General features: G+C 43.8%; 1 protein-coding gene across 1 annotated transcript in view; it reads left to right on the top strand.

Annotated features, from left to right (window-relative positions):
• The first annotated feature begins 1,138 nt into the window (after nt 1-1,138).
• WDR18 (WD repeat domain 18) overlaps nt 1,139-21,288 on the top strand; it is an 80,210-nt gene continuing 60,060 nt past the window's right edge. The window contains exons 1-2 of the mRNA XM_081935853.1: nt 1,139-1,433; nt 14,587-14,697. Of these exons, the coding sequence (XP_081791979.1) occupies nt 1,158-1,433; nt 14,587-14,697 (387 nt within the window). The 5' untranslated portion in view covers nt 1,139-1,157. The remainder of the gene's footprint in view (nt 1,434-14,586; nt 14,698-21,288) is intronic.

The raw sequence follows: 21,288 nt of genomic DNA, 5'->3' as shown, positions 1-21,288 counted from the left end.
TAAGTGGAGTTGTCTTTTTGATGTTTTTAAAACTACCCAATAAACAAAATCTTCTGATAGGAAGTTATAAAAGGTCTGGGGGAAAGGTCAACTTTTACTTTAACTAGCCAGTGAAGCAAAATGAATTTGCTGCTTTTAAAAGCAGACTGAAGGAACTAACGACACCAATGTTATTACCAGATTGGTGCATATTGCTGACTGCGGCCCATGCCTCTGTAAATTTTCCATGTAATCCTCTTATTTATATCAGATAAGATAGTTGGCTGGTTTAGATGCCCACCTTAATTCCAACTCAGTCTGGAAGATAAAGCTTATCATTCATCCCTAGGATATGTTACACTAAGAAGTACTATGTGTCTGTAAGAGACATATATATGATTTAATTCTACACTAATAATTGCGGCAGTACCCTTGCTATGATCAACAAAAGTGATGTTTTTATATTCCCTTCTGCCATTTTATTTGTATTATTGAGTGTGAATGCCTAGGTTGTGCTATTTAGTATCATTACATAAAATACTTGATTGTTGCATGTATTTTAGGAAACCTACACTTCAAACAAAAGAAGTTACAAACAAATGTAAAATATTTTGATTCGGATTCACAGACATCCTAATGTTTCAGTTTTCAGGATGCCCACCACTGAAAAAGAATGAGTTTTTTTGAATTTGTAGATCTGACAGCCACGCAATGTATTTGCCAGCGGCTCAACTTTGGACGCTATAAGATGAGTGGACTTCAACTCCCAGCATTCCTCAGCCAGCGTGGCTGATTGTGGAATGTTGGGAGTTGAAGTCCACTCAAAGTTGCCAATGTTGCAAACTATTGTGTATTATATAGCTAGCAGTGTTCTGATTCTCTACCGAATGCACATCAATACAACAGGAAAGTAAAATATTGTGCGGTATGAGGTCCCGTCTTTCCAGAATTTATTAACATCCAATATTCCTTATTGTTATTGCAGTAGTCTTTCCCAGTCTGACAGGAAAGCTTATTCTCAGCTATTTAGATCTACAATTCTCGAGGGCGGAAGTTTGGTGTAGTATTTTCATCTCTATGATCAACAACTTGCCTCCTCGAGACCGCGATTTCCTTCTGCGCCTGCGCACGATTGAGGAGGAGGGGGTGTGTCGGCGCAATCCGGCGTGTTGTCCAAGATGGCGGTCGCCGGCGGGGGTCTGGGGGGACCCGTGGAAGTGGCGGTGGTGGCGGCGGCGGGTGAGACCTCTTTGGGACCCGGGAGCGGCGGCTCCTCCTCGAACTCCTCGAGTAGCGGTTGCTGCTCGGTGTGGGAAGTGGGCTCCGGGGCATCGGTAGCCGGCTACCGCGGGGGTTGCTGCGCTCCTCGTGGGCTGACGCTGCTAGGCGGGGAGCATCTTCTCGGGGCGCAGCTGGGCAAGGCCTGCGTGGGAGCCTGGGAGCTCCAGAGGAAGGTAAGGCGGAGGATGAGGAGTGACTTTCGGTAGGCAGGTATTATTCCGGGAAGTATTTGACTTTCCTATCCCTCGTTATACTTCTCTATACTATCGTATACTATAGTCGTGTGTAGGTGTTAACACGCATTACGTTGTATAGAAGAAGAAAAACAGAGTTGGAAGGGACCTTGGAGGTCTTCTAGTCCAACCCCCTGCCTAGGCAGGAAACCCTATACCGTTTCAGACAGATGGCTATCCAACATCTTCTTAAAGACTTCCAGTGTTGGGGCATTCACAACTTCTGGAGGCAAGCTGTTCCACTGATTAATTGTTCTAACTGTCAGGAAATTTCTCCTCAGTTCTAAGTTGCTTCTCTCCTTGATTAGTTTCCACCCATTGCTTCTTGTTCTACCTCAGGTGCCTTGGAGAATAGTTTGACTCCCTCTTCTTTGTGGCAACCCCTGAGATATTGGAACATTGCTATCATGTCTCCCCTGGTCCTTCTTTTCATTAAACTAGACATACCCAGTTCCTGCAACCGTTCTTCATATGTTTTAGTCTCCAGTCCCCTAATCATCTTTGTTGCTCTTCTCTGCACTCTTTCTAGAGTCTCCACATCTTTTCTACATCGTGACAACCAAAACTGAATGCAGTATTCCAAGTGTGGCCTTACCAAGACATTATAAAGTGGTATTAACACTTCACTTGATCTTGATAGATCTTGAAAGAGGACGAGTCAGTCAGCAACTTAAAGGATAGATAATAAAAATAGTAGATGCACGAATATATATGATATAAATACATGTGTATGCGTGCATGCATAACTACAGGTAGTCCTTGACTTACAACAGTTCATTTAGAGACTGTTGAAAGTTACAAGGGCACTGAAAAATGTGACTTATAGCCGTTTTTCCCAGTTATGATCTTTGCAGCATCTCCATGGTAATGTGATCAAAATTCAGATACTTGGCAACTGGTTCATACTTATGTCCATTGCAGTTTCCCAAGGTCATGTGATCACCTTTGGTGATTTTCTGACAAACAGTTAATGGGGAAGCCAGATTCACTTAACAACCGGGTTACTATCTCATCGACTGCAGTGATTTACTTAAAACTCTGGTAAGAAAGGTCATAAAATGGGGCAAAATTTACTTAACAAATGTTTCAGTTAACAACAGAAATTTTGGGCTCAATTGTGGTCGTAAGTCGAGGACCACCTATATACATCTGTACGTATTTATATGCTTTGAGGATGAGAGGAGATTTGAACCCGAGGGTCTGAGATATAAGCCTTCCACATTAACCTTTTTAAGAGTTGCTGTTTGATTTCTTTACTGAAAATGCTAAAGCTCCTGATGTAGAAATACCCCATAAAAATATCTATCTCTTTAGGAAATTGTTCTAGTATTCCTGGAGTACTCTCCACAGAGATCTTTGTTCTAAAGACAACTTCAAGAAGAAAAATCTTGTTAGAAAAATTTAATTATATACTCCCTGTGGGAGTTTCTCCCCTTGTGCAAGTATTTTCAGAAAGAATCACTAGCATAAAGTTTTTTCAGTAGGAACCTCTTTTCCTAGCACCTCTCTGATTCAAATTTTTTCGTAGGGTGGCCCACATAAGAAGACTCCAGTAATAATTCCCCTCCTCATCTGCCCCCAAGCTATTCCCATTTCTGATGTGAAAAAGTTCCTCAAGATTCAGACTCTCATATATGTGAGACATATACATACATACACACACACACAAACACACACACGAGCAGTGGCTCAGTGGCTATGATGCTGAGCATGTCGATCAGAAAGGTCAGTAGGTCAGCTGTTTGAATCCCTAGTGCCGCATAATGGAGTGAGCTCCCGTTACTTGTCCCAGCTTCTGCCAACCTAGTAGTTCAAAAGCACCTAAAAATACAAATAGGAAAATAGGACCAACTTTGGTGGGAAGTTAACAGTGTTCCGCGCACCATCGGCAGTCACATGACCATGTCTTTGGACAGCGCTGACTCTTCGGCTTTGAAATGGAGATGAGCACCACCCGCTAGAGTTGGGAATGACTAGCACATATGTGCGAGGGGAACCTTTACCTTATATAGAATAGAATATTTATTTCTAAGCCGCACCCTCTCCCGAAGGACTCGGGGCAGCGTATAATAAACAAATAGAATACAAAGTACAATACAAATCTGGACAGGACATACATATGACAAGGACGTATATAAGACGTATACAAGGAGGAGGTAGGCTGATAGCTGTAAAACAATTAAAAAGTCACAATATTTAAAAATCCCAATAAATAAATTCAATTGAATTATACTAATAAAAACCCGTCAGGAGCGATATAGTTAGATCATGGTTGAGCCAGGCCAGCTACTTGGAATAGGTGGGTCTTGAGCTTAACTTGGAAGGAACGGAGGTCAGACGTAGTCCTGATATCCGGAGGGAGGTCATTCCACAGGGCTGGGCCCGCCACAGAGAAGGCTCTACTCCTAGGCGCCGCCCCTCGACACTGTCTGGTGGACGGTACCTGGAGGAGTCCCTCTCTGTGCGAGCGAATTGGTCGCAGGGATGTATGGGGCAGAATACGATCCCGCAAGTAACTACGTCCTGAGCCATGGAGCGCTTTAAAGATAGTTATCAAAACCTTGAAACGCACCCGATAGACCACAGGAAGCCAGTGCAGCTCGCGCAGGAAAGGTGTCACATGGGAGTACCTAGTACTCCCCATAATTACCCGCGCGGCTGCGTTCTGGACCAGCTGTAGCCTCCGGGTGCATTTCAAGGGAAGCCCCATGTAGAGAGCGTTACAGTAGTCCAAGCGGGACGTCACCAGGGCGTGAGTAACTGCGTAAGGCGTCCCGGTCCAGTAGGGGGCGCAATTGGCGCACCAGGCGAACCTGGTGGAACGCCCCCCTTGCCACGGCTGTCACATGGTCATCCATGGACAGCCGGGCATCCAGGAGGACGCCCAAATTGCGCGCCCGCTCCACGGGGGCAAGTTGAACGCCCCCGATGGCCAAGGATGGAATTAATTGGCTGAACCGGGGAGCCGGTACCCACAGCCACTCCGTCTTGGAGGGGTTGAGTTTGAGTCGGTTGTCATCCATCCAGACCCGTACGGCCTCCACACACCGGGACATCACTTCGACGGCCTCGTTGGGGTGGTTCGGGGTGGAAATGTACAGCTGAGTATCATCAGCGTACAGATGATATCCCACCCCAAAACCACGGATGATCTCACCCAACGGCTTCATATATGTGTTGAACAGGAGTGGCGAGAGGACCGACCCCTGTGGCACCCCACACGTAAGGGGGGTTAGGGTCGACCTCTGCTCCCCTGCCAACACACGTTGCGTCCGATCGGAAAGGTAGGAGCCGAACCACCGCAAAACGGTGCCCCGGACCCCCAGCCCCTCCAGTCGGCGCAACAGGATACCATGGTCGATGGTATCAAAAGCCGCCGAGAGGTCTAATAGGACCAGGATAGAGGAACAACCCCTATCTCTGGCCCTCCAGAGATCATCTACCAACGCGACCAAGGCCGTCTCCGTGCTGTGCCCGGGGCGGAAGCCGGACTGGCGCGGATCTAGATAATCATCTTCCTCCAGATGCTGTGGAAACTGATAAGCCACCACACTCTCTACAACCTTCGCCAAGAAGGGAAGGTTGGAGACAGGACGATAATTGGCCAGCTCCATAGGGTCCAGGGAAGGCTTCTTGAGCAAGGGTCTCACCACCGCCTCTTTCAAAGAGGCCGGGAGAGACCCCTCACTCAGCGAAGCGTTCACTAGGCCCAGGAGCCAGTCACGTGTAACCTCCCAGGATGCCAGTACAAGCCAGGAGGGGCACGGGTCCAATAAACATGTGGTGGGTCGCAGTCGTCCACGCACTCTATATGTGTGCATATATGCAGACATTGTCTTTCTACGCAGTATGAATTCTAAATGTATACATCCCATAAGAAACACTTGAAATAGAATCTAGACATTCATCCATCTAGTTCTGTATTTGTCTAATGTGTTAACAACTGTCCAAGATACAGTAGGAGTTTTTCATAGTTCTGCTGACCAGGGATTAGAATTTTGTACCTGCAAAGCAGAAACACTGAATAGCAACCTCTTTCCAAGTGAGATGCACAGTCTCACTTGGAAATGCTTCCCTCAGCCTGGTTTTGATTGAATCTGGTAAAAGCTAGTTCTCTCTGCTTCACAGCTTGAGTTTTTTTCCCCTTGGGAAAAAGAGATGTATTTATTTTACGAGCTCAGCACCACCTGACTCCAGAATAACAGGTTGCTCATACATTATATTCATAGGATACCTTAACTCATGATTAATCTAGTCATCATTTATTGACTTATTTATGAATAGAAGAAAAGAAGTAGTCATCAGCTTATAACCACAATTGGGATCTGTTGCTAAACAAGGCAGTTGTTAAATGAGTCATACACAATTTAAGAACCTTTCTGGCCACGGTTGTTACACAAATCACTGCAATTGTTAAATGAATCACATAATCATTGAGCAAATTTGACTTCCCCAATTGACTTTGCTCGTTAGAAGCCAGCTGAGAAGGTTGCAAATGGCAATCATATGCCCCCTGGGAGGCTGCAACTGTCATAGAAACAAGCCAGTTGCCCAGAGCCAGAATTTTGGTCATATGACTACAGAGACATTGGGACGGTCGTAAGTTCAAGTACTGGTTGCAAGTCACTTGTTTTCTGTGTCACTGAAACTTCAATCACTAAATAAATGATTGTAAGTTGTAGGACTACCTATATCAAGCAGGGAGAAGAAGGTGTATCGGGCTCAAAATGTATTGTCCACTGCCAATGTTTGCCTCCTCTGACCTCATCTACTCCTTGTTTCAGCCTTCCTCACCATAAACTTAAAATTGATTACTTTCAAATGTGATAACCTTCCCAGCTAGCAGTACCTACATATTTGGTTGCCTGTGGTGTACAGTAAAATAATGGCTATGATCCTGTTCATATTCTTCATTGTTCCATGTGCCTCTGTCCAGATTGTAAGATGCTTAAAAAAGGACATTCTTTGTCTTGCAGTGGTATATTTGGTAAGTCTATAAGAACATCCACCCAAATGTTGCCTGTAGTCTTTGAAAGTCATGGAACCCTACGCCAGTGATGGCAAACCTATGGCACGCGGAGCCATTTGTCAGGGCACGGGAGGCGATGCCCTGTCAGCTGGCCAGCGCGCGCATGCGTGCGCTGGCCAGCTGAGTTCACCATTTTTAAAGCCATTTTTCGCCCTCCCCAGGCTCCAGAGGCTTTATAGGAACCTGGGGAGGGCAAAAAGAGCCTCCCCCCCCGGAGGCCCTCCGGGGGCTTCAGGGACCATCCAGAGGCTTCCCTGAAGCTTTCTGAACACTTAAAACGACCCTCCGAGCAAACCGGAAATGACTTCCGGTTTGCTCAGAGGGTCGTTTTGAGCACTCCGAATGCGTCAGGGAAGCCTCCGGATGATCCCTGAACCCTCCGGAGGGCCTCCGGGGGGGGGGAGGCTCTTTTTGCCCTCCCCAGGCCTCTGGAGCCTGGGGAGGGCGAAAAAAGCATGTAAAATGGGGGGGTCGCGTCTTTTGTGCACGCATGCGCACTGGGGGGGTTGCGCATTGCATTATGGGTGCGGCACGCATGCACACGACCCCCCTGCGCTCCCCCCACTTGTGGCACGCGAGGCAAAAAAGGTTCACCATCGCTGCCCTATGGTAATACTTTTATCCCTCTGTTGAGAAACAGAACTTCTCTTTATATAAACAGATTGGCTGCTAGTACTCATTTTTATATATATCGAGTTCTGTTCATTCTTCCTGATGTAATGTCAGCCTCAAGTAATGTCAACCTCAATCTGGATGTTCTGCAAAACGTCTAGATTTAAACTCCCAGAATTCCCCAGCCAGCATGTTCACTGCTGAGAATTTTGGAAAAGGAAGGTTTTGCAGAAGCTGCGTTTCACTATAATTTGGTCATTTTATATATGATTGAAGCCTACTTCATAGTCAATTGCCAATTGATTCCGCTTCTCACTAGGTGGTACATGTTTTTTATGATGATGATGATTATTATTTCTACCTTTCCCCCCTCATTTTATCCATTCCCACTGCTATGAGTCCTCAAAATGTGAAATGGTTGGGACCATTCGTGTAAAGCAGGGGTGTCAAACTTGCATCGTCACAGTGGCATTATGTGACGTATTGCGACTCCCCCCCCCTTGCTAAACCGGGTGTGGATGTGGCCAGCGTGTGACGCATCCGGCCCACGGGCCATGAGTTTGACACCCCTGCTGCAAAGCATAGGACAATAGACCCGCCCCCCTCTAACAGTATCCAGAAAACTATCTGGTGCTGACTTTCTAATGTCTTGGGGGACATCTCACTGGTCCTAAACCAGAGGTCAGCAACCCATGGATCTGGAGCCACATGTGGCTCTTTCATCCCTCTGCTGCGGCCCAGTCACTCAAAATATTTGACATAACTGCCAATGTGCAACACGTGATTTATTGAGCTTTTCGATCCCTGGTAGGTTTTCTGTCTCCCTGTCTTTTCTTTTCTGTGGGAAACGGGTCCAAATGGCTCCTTGAGAGTTTAAGGTTGCCGACCCCTGTCCTAAACAGTATGGGGAATAGGGTTGAAACTGATGGATGGATGATGGAAACTGAAATCCAGAATTTCCAAAAATCCTTTCCCCCCAAAAAGAATTTCTTTCTTTTTCTCTCCAAGAAATACCTTCTGAAAAAGAAGCAGAGGCAAGGTGATGTCATCCCAGTAAAAAGTCTCTTCTGTCTCCATTGCTTAGAAAGGATTTTGTTAGAGCCGAAAGAATGGGGCTTATGCAGTAGTTTCATCCAGGGCCAAAATCCTCACCTTCTGTTTGTTACAGGAATGGCAAGTTAATGCCTTAAAGTGGGGGTAACATCCTTTCTTTGGCTGACATCTGCTTTTCTTGAGGGGTATCTGTTGCAACTTACCTGTGATAATAAGGAGAAAGATGGTCGGGAACAGAGAAGAATCAGATATTAGCAATACAATACAATAGCAGAGTTGGAAGGGACCTTTGAGGTCTTCTAGTCCAACCCCCTGCCTAGGCAGGAAACCCTATACCGTTTCAGACAAATGGCTATCCAACATCTTCTTAAAGACTTCCAGTGTTGGGGCTTTCACAACTTCTGGAGGCAACTTCTGTTCCACTGGTTAATTGTTCTAACAACTGTCAGGAAATTTCTCCTCAGTTCTAAGTTGCTTCTCTCCTTGATTAGTTTCCACCCATTGCTTCTTGTTCTGCCCTCAGGTGCTTTGGAGAATAGTTTGACTCCCTCTTCTTTGTGGTAACCCCTGAGATATTGGAAGACTACTATCCTGTCTCCCCTAGTCCTTCTTTCCATTAAACTAGACATACCCAGTTCCTGCAACCGTTCTTCATATGCTTTAGCCTCCAGTCCCCTAATCCTCTTTGTTGCTCTTCTCTGCACTCTTTCCAGAGTCTCCACATCTTTTCTACATCGTGGGGACCAAAACTGAATGCAGTATCCCAAGTGTGGCCTTACCAAGGCCTTATAAAGTGGTATTAACACTTCACGTGATCTTGATTCTATCCCTCTGTTGATGCAGCCTTGAACTGTGTTGGCTTTTTTGGCAGCCGCTGCACACTGCTGGCTCTTATTTAAATGGTTGTCCACTAGGACTCCAAGATCCCTTTCACAATTACTACTGTTGAGCAAGGTACCACCTATACTGTACCTGTGCGTTTCGTTTTTGCTGCCTAAATGTAGAACAGATGTAACCCTTTTCTTCTTCTCAACAGTTTAATTATTGAGTTTATTTTCCCAACATTTCGTTTGTGCCAGACGTTTGAAGCAGCGATGTGTGCAAAATACACACTCATTTTGCTGCCAGAGCAAAATACTGATTACCTAGGTTAATTCAGATTTTAGCCAAGACAAATCTGAGAGAAAGGCAAATAATCTGCAGTGCAGATGTGCGCCTTTCATGCCCTTCCATGTGGCCTGCATACCAGCCCATCTGTCAGTGTTCTTGGCATAAGTCTGTAGAGATTCGCAGCCATCCAGGTCATGGTTATCTCAAAGGTGCTTTTTTCAGAAGGCAACTGGACTTTTTTTTTTCTTTGAAGACGTTTCGCTTCTCAAGGCTCCAAGAAGTCAGAGCTGAAGAAGCTTCTTGGATGAGAAATGAAATGTCTTCAAAGAAAACATTCAGTTTTGGTTGCCACAATGTAAAAAAGATGTGGAGACTCTAGAAAGAGGGCAGAGAAGAGCAACAAAGAGGATTAGGGGACTGGAGACTAAAACATATGAAGAACGGTTGCAGGAACTGGGTATGTTTAGCTTAAGAGAAAGAAGGACTAGGGGAGACATGATAGCAATGTTCCAATATCTCAGGGGTTGCCACAAAGAAGAGGGAGTCAAACTATTCTCCAAGGCAACTGAGGGTAGAACAAGAAGCAATGGGTGGAAACTAATCAAGGAGAGAAGCAACTTAGAACTGAGGAGAAACTTCCTGACAGTTAGAACGATTAATCAGTGGAACAGCTTGCCTCCAGAAGTTGTGAATGCCCCAACACTGGAAGTCTTTAAGAAGATGTTGGATAGCCATTTGTCTGAAACGGTATAGGGTTTCCTGCCTAGGCAGGGGGTTGGACTAGAAGACCTCCAAGGTCCCTTCCAACTCTACTATTGTATTGTATTGTATTATTGTATTGTATTGTATTGTAAAAAACAAGAAAGTCCAGTTGCCTCGTGAAAAAGCACCCTTGGGTTGTTCTCAGCATCTTTTCCTTATGTTCCTTCGTTTCTATCACACAGATTCAACTGTTGCTTGCCCATCTGGGCTCGCCCACTCTTCCCAAACCTGCCTTCTCTGCACCACCTACACCTGTCCATTTACCTCTACCTCTCGATCGCACCTCTGCACCTTCCTTTCCCACCATACCCGCCTTCTGTCTCTGCTGTCCCCTGTTTTTAGGACTTTAAAGGTAAAGGTTCCCTTCGCACATATGTGCTAGTTCCCGACTCTAGGGGGCAGTGCTCATCTCCGTTTCAAAGCCAAAGAGCCAGCGCTCTCTGAAGACGTCTCCGTGGTCATGTGGCCGGCATGACTAAATGCCGAAGGCCCACGGAACGCTGTTACCTTCCCACCAAAGTGATCCCTATTTTTCTACTTGCATTTTTTAACTGCTAGGTTGGCAGAAGATGGAACAAGTAACCGGAGCTCACTCCATTATATGGCGCTAGGGATTTAAAACGCCAACCTTTCTGATCGACAAATTCAGTGTCTTAGTCACTGAGCTACCGCGTCCCTTTTTAGGACTTTACAACAGTGTATATTTTCATGAAGTGCTATTCTGGTGATTTTATTTATCCCTTTTCCGCACAAATGCTGTGGGATCCAGCTGGTTCGAAATAATTATTTCTTTGTTGCATAATCTGTATTCGAAGATCTAATGAGACGTTTGATATTGAGGTTAAAGCATTCTCTTTCTCGTTTGAGCAAATTGGGAGTCCGTTCCTTATTGCATTCTCACTTTAAAGTTTTCATATCAGATTGATTTGATAACAGCTATTTATGAAGTCTGGACTTTTATGGTCTTATAGGATTTAATGATCTCATTTAATTCCTTAGATGCCTTTGAAGCTGAAAATACCTCTGGTCCAAATTGAGATGGCAGTTAATGTAATTGTAGATGCTGCCACAGGATGGCAGCTGACACATGGCATTTACTACCGTATATCTCATAACATAGAAATTAAAACTCCTTGTTATCATCCGCCAGTTGAGCTAATGTAAGCTTCGCAGCATTAATTGATACCTTCCGTAAAGTCATTTTTAAATCAGTTTTGAGATCTGGGCTATTGTACCATCATTGTTCCAGAAATAGGATAATAGGATAGTATAGTAGTATCGAGAATTTATATAAACAATTTTTAAAATATATTGATTTTGAAATTATCCAATTACTTAAGCCATTATACAGGCAGACTTCAACTTACAACCATTCGTTTAGTGACCATATGAAGTTACAATGGCACTAAAAAAAAATGACTTCTGACTGGTTTTCACAGTTATAACCAACACAGCATCCCAACAACTACAAGATCAAAATTAGGGTGCTTGGCAACTAGCATGAATTGCACTGTCCTGGAGTGATGCGATTTTAACCTTCCTAGCCAGATTCTATTCTATTCTATTCATCTATTCATTAAATGACCAAATTTTTCATTTAACAACTGCAGTGATTCGCTTAACGACTGTGACAAAAAGTCTATAAAATGGGGCAAAACTCACTTAACAACTTCCTTTCTTAGCAACGGAAATTCTGGGTTCAATTGCGGTCATAAGTTGAGGACTTTCTGTATACTGTACAGATATTGCAAAAGTGCCCAGGATGAAGAATTTGTGCTGCCAGAAATGAGCAGAATTTGGTGCCAGTTGAAAGGCATGCATAATACTCTTGAGTCAAGATTTGGAAAAATGAAACCCTCATCTTGAATTGACAATTGCATCTTCTTCAAAGATAACTGGAATTAGAAAACCACATAGAAATATATGAAACACTACAGAGTTTTCAGAACGTGTATATAAGGAATTCCATACAAAATATAAAATACCCTGCAATTTCAATTTAAAAATTGTTTTTCCTATCCCAGTAGGTAAGATTTAATGATTCCCATCTAGCAGTATCCACAGAAACATTCTTTCAACCTTTTTATCTTAAGCCTAACTAAATTATGTTAAATGAATTCTGATGGTCCATAAATAAATATCATTCCAATATCAATTTTTGTAAGAGCTGAAGTATATCTTAATGTGTATTATAAAGTAGTCTTGTAGTAAAAAAAAAAAACATCATCATGCTGTGAGTAGCACTTTAGTAATTGTTAACTGTCTGAATACAAATTAGCTAAATGCAAGCCAACAATAAAGAAAAAACCAGTAGAACATAAAAAGTAAAATTGGAGGCGATAGAACATGATAAAACAGGAAAGAAAAGCAAGAGAGAAGGAACGTTTCATTTCCAGTTGAGATGACTGCAGCTCTCAAAATATTGTATAATATCCTTAAAAGGAGAGGAAAAAAGAGTGGAACAAAGAGAAAAAGTAGAAGAAAAATCAAAAGACATTTTGGCTGTCTGTCCAGGCACTGAATAGGATATGGTTATAATCAAGAATCAAACTCACATGAAGTGTTAATACCACTTTATAATCCCTTGGTAAGGCCACACTTGGAATACTGCATCCAGTTTTGGTCACCAGGATGTAAAAAAGATGTGGAGACTCTAGAAAGAGTGCAGAGAAGAGCAACAAAGAGGGTTAGGGGACCGGAGACTAAAACATATGAAGAACGGTTGCAGGAACTGGGAATGTCTAGTTTAATGAAAAGAAGGACTAGGGGAGACATGATAGCAGTGTCCCAATATCTCAGGGGTTGCCACAAAGAAGAGGGAGTCAAACTATTCTCCAAGGCACCTGAGGGTAGAACAAGAAGTAATGGGTGGAAACTAATCAAGGAGAGAAGCAACTTAGAACTGAGAAGAAATTTCCTGACAGAACAATTAATCTGTGGAACAACTTGCCTCCAAAAGTTATGAATTCTCCAACACTGGAAGTTTTAAAGAAGAGATTGGATAACCATTTGTCTGAAATGGTATAGGGTTTCCTGCCTTAGCAGGGTGTTGGACTAGAAGTCCTCCAAGGTCCCTTCCAACTTTTATATAAACTAAAAGTGAATCGTGTTAGAAAGTCCTTTTTTGAAGAAGCAATTTATGAAAGGGTTTTTTCCTTTTGAAAAATTGATGTTCCTTATTTATTTGTACGCTCCTTATCTCTGAAGGCTCTCAGCAGCTAAAGATCAGAAACATCATTTAAAAAAAAAACCCCTCCATATGTAATATACACACAGGTATCATTCCAAAAACGAACTCAGGAACACTTTAAAGAATAAAGCATCTTGACATTCAAAGCACAACTTCTTGCTGAGCTAGATGGGAAAACCACATCGCAATTGATTTGATTTAAACCAAATCCACTCTGATACAGCCAAAAACTTTAGTGCATTTCTGGGTCTCCGTTCATTTTAAAGACAAATAACATATTGGTCCCAGTGTAAAATATGTATTTAATGCAGCTCATCAACATTACCTCTTATTTTAAAAATACTAAAATGTTTCTATGCCTCAATAGGGAAAGAGTTAGGTATTGCTAACATTCTGCTGTGCCTTTTATGAACATAAAAATTGCTTTGTCGGATCTCGGGGATGAAGAGATCCCAATGTCCTACCTTGGCCTCTGGTAATTAAGATTTATCTTCTGTGAATTTATCTCTCTCTTTAAATGGCCCATCACCCAAATCTGGAGTATTTAAACTTGGAAGATTTAGAGTTGACAATCTTTAGATTGTATGGAAGGCACAGAACACTTGTCGTCCTTGTAGGAGTTCTCGTTTAGGTGCAATTTAGCGTTTGGTGAAGCATGAAGACTAAGAAACAAGCAGAGAGGTATTTTTGCTCCTTTTAATACTACAGCTTGATTATTTAGGGGTTCATTCAACAAGAAATTAATTGGGACAAGGTGTGTATTAAGAGACGCATTTCCTTCTAATGCAAGAATGGTTTTAAATAGAGGAGTCCTAAGAAAGGGGAATTTCCATCCGCGCTAATGACTGTATTTGGATTAACTCTGCAGCTCCAAGGTTGAAAATAATTACTCTCCAAATGCAGGGGAGCAGCAGCAGGAGAGAGCCAGTGACTTAGTATCTCATTTGTGGACTTCCTTAATGCATCTCCAAGCCTATGTTGTAAATGGGAAACAGATGGGTTATTCTGGATGCCTCTAGTCTTACTACAGCATCCTAATTGTACATGTTTATCTCATATTCTTCACTTAGCATGTATAGATCAGACAGAGAGGGTTTTCTGTCACCTTCTGCCTGGTCCTTTTTTTTAACCGGATGATTGAATCTGGAATATTCTGCGTGCAACTCAAGTGTGCGTTCTACCACTGAGTGACAATTTCTCCCTCTCAAGCCTGGCACACACTCTGTCTTCTCCTTTTGTTTGTCAGGTAGGGCTTGCTCCCTCTGATCCCCGTCGAAACCCTTTTCAGGTCATGCGTGTATCCGTGCTCATCGGCATTTTTTTTTCTGTGTCTCTAGGATCAACTCCAGCAGAAGATAATATGCCCGGGCCCAGTGGCTTGCCTGACAGCTGCTCCCAATGGCCTCTACATCTTGGCAGGTATTGCTGAAAGCATCTACCTCTGGGAGGTAAGGGAGTTGGCAGCATTGGCGTGGAATGCAGTCTGATTGTTTTGGCTGCTGAAGGAGAGAGCGGGCTGAAAGTTTAAGAAGCTGAAACAAGACTAGTGGAAGAGTTGGACTTGCTGTTCTCCCCTCTGTTAAGAGTACATTTGCTAAAGTTAAAGATCTTCAACCATACACAGTGAGATCCTAGAGGTTTTCTTTAATGTAGTGACAGCGGGAAGTAGGGTGCGTGCATGTGTGTATCTGATGACAATATATATACTGTGTTTCCCTGAAAATAAGACCCTCTTATATATATATTTTTGCCACCAAAAAAAGGCACCAGGTCTTATTTTCAAGGGGATGTCTTTCGCTGACTCCCCTCACTTGCACGGGTTGCCCCCGGCCTCCTTTTCGCTGTCAGAGGTCTTCAGGAACTTCTTCTGCAGCCGTCAAGGCTTTCCTGAAGGCCTCTGGATCGTCGGGATGTGCAGGGTCTCCACCACCGCCACCCCCATCCCCACCCTATCTTAATTTTAGCCATGCACCCTGGAGTGGATGGAGTCAAAATTAGGGCTTATTTTGAGGGTAGGTCTTATATTGGGTGCACGTGTAAAAATCAAGCTAAGAGTTACTTTCGGAGTAGGTTGTATTTTCAGGGAAACACGGTATGTGTGTGTGTGTTGTTTTTGTGCTGATCAGTAAATAAAGGGAGACTAGTATAGATCTATTTCAAGCTATTTAGCTCTCATCAGCTAGCCATACCCTTACTGGGATTTGAACCCAGTAAGTATTTGGGCATACCAGGGGTTGTAACACAAATACATACATACGTGTGTGTGTGTGTGTGTGTGTGTATCTCCTGCCTTCATTATTTTTATAAATAATTCATGATGCACACATGCCTAATAACTTGGGCCTGGTGAACGCCTCATTGGGTGAGGGATCCTTACCAACTGCCTTGAAAGAGGCGGTGGTGAGGCCCTTACTCAAGAGGCCTTCACTTGACCCAATGGAGCTAGCTAATTATCGTCCAGTCTCCAACCTTCCCTTCTTGGCGAAGGTTGTTGAGAATGTGGTGGCGCAGCAATTTCCACGTCACCTCGATGAATCTGACTATCTAGACCCACGCCAGTCCGGCTTCCGACCCGGGCACAGCACAGAGACAGCCTTGGTCGCGTTGGTTGATGATCTCTGGAGGGCCAGAGATAGAGGTTGTTCCTCTATCCTGGTCCTATTAGACCTCTCAGCGGCTTTTGATACCATCGACCATGGTATCCTATTGCGCCGGCTGGAGGGGATGGGAGTCGGAGGCACCGTTTTACGGTGGTTCGGCTCTTACCTCTCCGGCCGGATGCAATATGTGTTGACAGGGGGGCAGAGGTCGACCCTGAGGCCACTCTCTTGTGGGGTGCCGCAGGGGTCGGTCCTCTCGCCCCTTCTGTTCAATGCATATGTGAAGCCGCTGGGCGAGATCATCCGTGGTTTTGGGGTTGAATATCATCTGTACGCTGATGATACCCAGCTGTACATCTCAACCCCAAGCCACCCCAACGAGGCTGTCGAAGTGATGTCCCGGTGTTTGGAAGCCGTCGGGGCCTGGATGGGGGACAACAGACTCAAGCTCAATCCTTCCAAGACTGAGTGGCTGTGGCTACCGGCACTTCGGTTCAGCCAGCTGACTCCATCGCTGGCCATAGGGGACGAGCAATTGCCCCCTGTGGAACGGGCGCGCAATATGGGCGTCCTCCTAGATGCCCGGCTGTCAATGGATGACCATGTGGCAGCCGTGGCAAGGGGGGCGTTCCACCAGGTTCGCCTGGTGCGCCAATTGCGCCCCCTACTGGACCGGGATGCCCTACGCACAGTCACTCATGCGCTGGTGACGTCTCGCCTGGACTACTGTAATGCTCTCTACATGGGGCTTCCCTTGGGACGCGCCCGGAGACTGCAGCTAGTCCAGAACGCGGCCGCGCGGGTTGTCATGGGGAGTACCAGATACTCCCACGTAACACCACTCCTGCGCGAGCTGCACTGGCTGCCTGTGGTTTTTCGGGTGCGTTTCAAGGTTTTGATCACCATCTTTAAAGACTCACCTGTTCCGATTAGCTGGCCTGGCATAATTATAACTGTTATAACTGTTACCTCCTGGAAATATATTTTTAACTGGTATTTTAAGGGTATTGTTTTAAATTTAATTGATTTTAGGGGTTTTAAAGCCATATTTATATTCTTGCTGTACAGTTCTTTTAATTCTTTTACCTCCTCCATATTTATTTATTTATTCATCTGTTTATCTATTTAATGAATTTTACTGTGGACGATGTATTTGCTGTGTGGACTGTACACCGCCCCGAGTCCCTTTTGGGAGAGGGGGTGGTCTAGAAGTGCAAATAAATAAATAAATAAATAAACGCCTTCCTCCTCCTATTTTCCCCACAACAACAACAACCCTCTGAGGGTCTGTTGGCCTGAGAGAGTGACTGTATTTCATGACAAGGTGGGACTAGAGCAGGGGTGTCCAAACTTGGGAACTTTAAGACTTGTGGACTTCAACTCCCAGAATTCCCCAGCCAGCATGGCTGGTTGGGGAATTCTGGGAGTTGAAGTCCACAAGTCTTAAAGTTGCCAAGTTTGGACACTCCTGGACTAGAGCATCCTATTTTCTAGCCTGATGCCTCAATCACCAGTTTGGTTTTTGTATTAATCTGTTTTATTTAGAACTCCCTCACTTCCACCAAAGTCAGCTCTTGACTCTTAACCGCTTTTGTTAACAACAAACGGATGAGTCAGTAAATAACAATCCTTATAACGCCATTCTTAAAACAGCCATCAAGAATGGCATGAAGTACCCACTGAAAAGTCAGCTGTACAACAGTTTTTTCAAAATTCATAGAATTGGGATGGGATGGGATAGAATATAGAATAGGAATAGAACAGAACAGAATAGAATAGAATAATTTCTCAGCCCTGGTGTATAGATTTATTTCATAATCAGTGAAGTTGATCCAGGACTGGTGTCGCATGCCCCCAATGAGGAATATGTCACAGGAGCCTGACTGCTGCATTCTGGACCTGCTGCAGCTTCTGAATTTTTTTTCAAAGACAAAGGCAAATGGAAACTATAACAGTAATATATTGGAGGGAACCAGAGTAGAGCAGAAAGGCCAGGCCATAGAGATAAAAAAAAAACCTCAAAAATCAACTCATCCAATCCACTCGGTGCAAGATCTGCTAAAGTAGTTTGGGCAGATTAGCTATCCAGCGTTTGTTTGAAGATCTCTGGTAAAAAAAAGACTGTGCCACTTCGTGAAGCATCCTATTTCCCTGTGGTTTCAACTCAATAGTTATGATCTCTTGGAAAGTGAAGAACAAGTGTCAGGGTTCCAAGTAAACCCACTAACGAAAGAAGACTCGGAGGCTTGAGTTTCCTCAAAGTTCCATTGTATTAGAGATGTCATATTGGCACATCTGGGAAAACCCGAATCTGAAAGCTTCCAGCTTTTCCCCACCCAAATGAAAGTCAAAGTCCCTGCCCATCACCCACATGTCCGTCACATGGCCCAATCAGGAACTGTCCCAGCTGGAGATGCCTCCCAGTCACGCCACTCCAGATGCTGGGCAAGGTATCCTTGACTCTCTGAGAAAGGAATGTTATTTAGACTATATATCTCCCATTCTCCATATAATCCCCCCTCCTATTTCCCCACAGTATTAAATGTGGCAGGCCTGAAGGCCCAATGCAAAAGATGGCTTCCAGGCCTGACAGTATGCCCCCCCTTCATCAGAAGATCGTGTCCTGTAACAAGATTAATACAGAAGGTTAAAATCAAAACCTTAACCACCTCTCCCCACTCTTCCCCCCACCCCCCGCCTGGGGGGGGGGACCCTTTGGCTTATCAGCAAGCCAATGCAAAAGGTGACATCTAGGCCTGACAACAAATCCATGCCCTTCTTTATTGAAACTCTTCTTTTCATTTTGGAAGATTGCCCTCATGCCTATCCTCTGTCTTCTTGTTTGCAGGATAAAGACATTTAGTCTCTGTAGCCATTCTTTGCAGGACTTAATTTCCAATCCCCTTGCTGTCTCTGAACGTCTTCCACTTTGCTAATGACTGCAGTGCGTCGTCGAACTGGAGAGATGGGGTTATGTGGGATCTGAATATAGCAAAGCAGAGTAGGGCCATTATTTTTCGCAGTCAGGATTGTGTATTCCTGGTGCTACTTTCCAACATCGTGTTTTCTTTTTTAGCAGCCGTTTCATTTTGTTGGCTCGCGTTCAACTTGTGGTCTTTTAGAAAGCCCAGTTCTTTTTCACATACAGTGCAGCCAAATCCCTTCCCATCCAACAGCCTTCCTTTTTTTCTTGCCAAATTCAAGACTTTGCGTTTCTCCCTGTTATATTTCATCATATTGATTTCAACCCACTGCTAAAGCCTAATCCTTTTTTAATCTTCTCTTTCTTTCTTAAAGTATAAGCAAGTCCCTTAATTTAGTGTCATCTGCAGAGGGTCGGTCCCTCAACTCTTTTAATCAAATCTCTCTATATAAAAGCGAAAACCACTCATGCTGCATCACGAAATTTCCAGAACCGTAAAGCCTACAAACTTGAAATGTGGCACGTATGTTCCTCTTGGCTTTTGGGACTTGCTTAGAAAGGATTTTTCAAAATGACCATCACAGTATTAGTATTTTTTATATTACTATTAACACGCTCTGATGCTAAGGAGTTCGACGTTCTACTCTACTTTTGCTCCATTTTACAACCTTTCTTGCCACAGCTGTTAAGGGAATCACTACAGTTAAGGTAGAAACGCTTAGGTTAATAAGTGAATCTAGCTTTCCTGTTGATTTTGCTTGACAGAAGGTCATAACAGGTGATCACATGACCACAGCGATACTGCAATGGTCATAAATATGAGTCAGATGCCAAGTGTCTGAATTTTGATCACGTGACCATGGGGATGCTGCAATGGTCGTAAGTGTGAAAAACAGTCATAGGTCACTTTTTTTCCTATGCCGCTGTAACTTTGAACGGTCGCTGAATGAACCGTATCTGTAAAAGTATAATGAGAAGTTTTGTTAAATGTGCAGGTTAGCCCTATCCAGTGTTGGATTGTCACTGCGTTTATTGGTTTGCCAGCTTGTGCTTATATTCTGAGTTATACAGCAGACTGAACTATTTCTTATCTGCAAGTGATTTAGTACGCATGCTCATTCACATTCCTTAACTTTCTCTTCTGATCTTCCGTTCGCCTGCCGAAGGAGACAGGCACATAGCTCTTGCCAAAATGTAGTTAATTGAGTTAGCACTTTTGTATTTTTATTTTCTTTTATATTAAAAATATTTTTATTAGATCTTGCTTCGGGTTTATTTTCGCTTATTCAAAAGTATGCTATAAGGAATGCCAAGATCCTCGCCTCCTTAATTCAGGGTGGAAATCTCCCCCTGACATGGATAAATTGGGCAAAGTTGATAAATGCAACTGATAGAAATCATTCCTTGCTATCATACTCAGCTACGTCCATGGGGAGAGTGCTAAGTAGAGAAACATCCCAAAATTATGGACTTGCTCTTCCTGGGGTGTACAACTTTATCCAATTCCCTGCAATCAGGCAGAATGGCTGCTGAGTAACAATCCTTCAGTTTAATTTTGTGACCCAGCCTGAAAAGAGACTGATAGAATATTCTATTCAGTCTTGTTTTCGGGGTCCCATCATAGGGAACAATAGAAACTCAATTAAGTCCTTATTCCTTGTTTTTATCCTGTTAGTATAAAACAGTATAAAATGGTGAAAAAAGTAAGGTTCTACATTTGGGCAAGAAAAACAAAATACACAGGTACAGTAGGTGGTACCCTCGCTCAATCGTAGTAACTGAGAGAGGGGACATGGAGGGGACAATCACTTACATATGAGCCAGCCGTGTGCAGCAGCTGCCAAAAAAGCCAACACAGTTCTAGGCTACATAAACAGAGGGATAGAATCAAGATCACGTGAAGTGTTAATACCACTTTATAATGCCTTGGTAAGGCCACACTTGGAATATGGCATCTAGTTTGGTTGCCATGATGTAAGAAAGTGGTTGAGATTCTAGAAAGATTGCAGAGAAGAGCAACAAAGATGGTTAGGGGACTCGAGGCTCTAAAATGAATAAAGAATGGTTACTGGAATTGGGTATATCTTGTTTGATGAAAAGAAGGACTAGGGGAGACATGATAGCAGTGTTCCAATATCTCGGGGGTTGCCACAAAGAAGAGGGAGTCAAACTATTCTCCAAGGCACCTGAGGGTAGAACAAGAAGCAATGAGTGGAAACTAATCAGGGAGAGAAGCATCTTTGAACTAAGGAGAAATTTTCTGACACTTATAACAATCAGTGGAACAGCTTGCCTCCAGAAGTTGTGAATGCCCCAACACTGGAAGTCTTTAAGAAGATGTTGGATAGCCATTTGTCTGAAGTGGTGTAGGGTTTCCTGCCTAAGCAGGAGGTTGGACTAGAAGACCTCCAAGGTCCCTTCCAACTCTGTTATTCTATTCTATTCTATTCTATGTCGTTATTTATTAAATCATGATCACATTGTAAATGATGGGTGTCCATGAACAATCCAGGGCT

The sequence above is a fragment of the Natrix helvetica genome, assembly GCF_964273705.1.
Source record: "Natrix helvetica genome assembly, chromosome: 1".
NCBI lineage: Eukaryota > Metazoa > Chordata > Lepidosauria > Squamata > Natricidae > Natrix > Natrix helvetica.
This window is presented reverse-complemented; position numbering and strand designations above follow the sequence as displayed.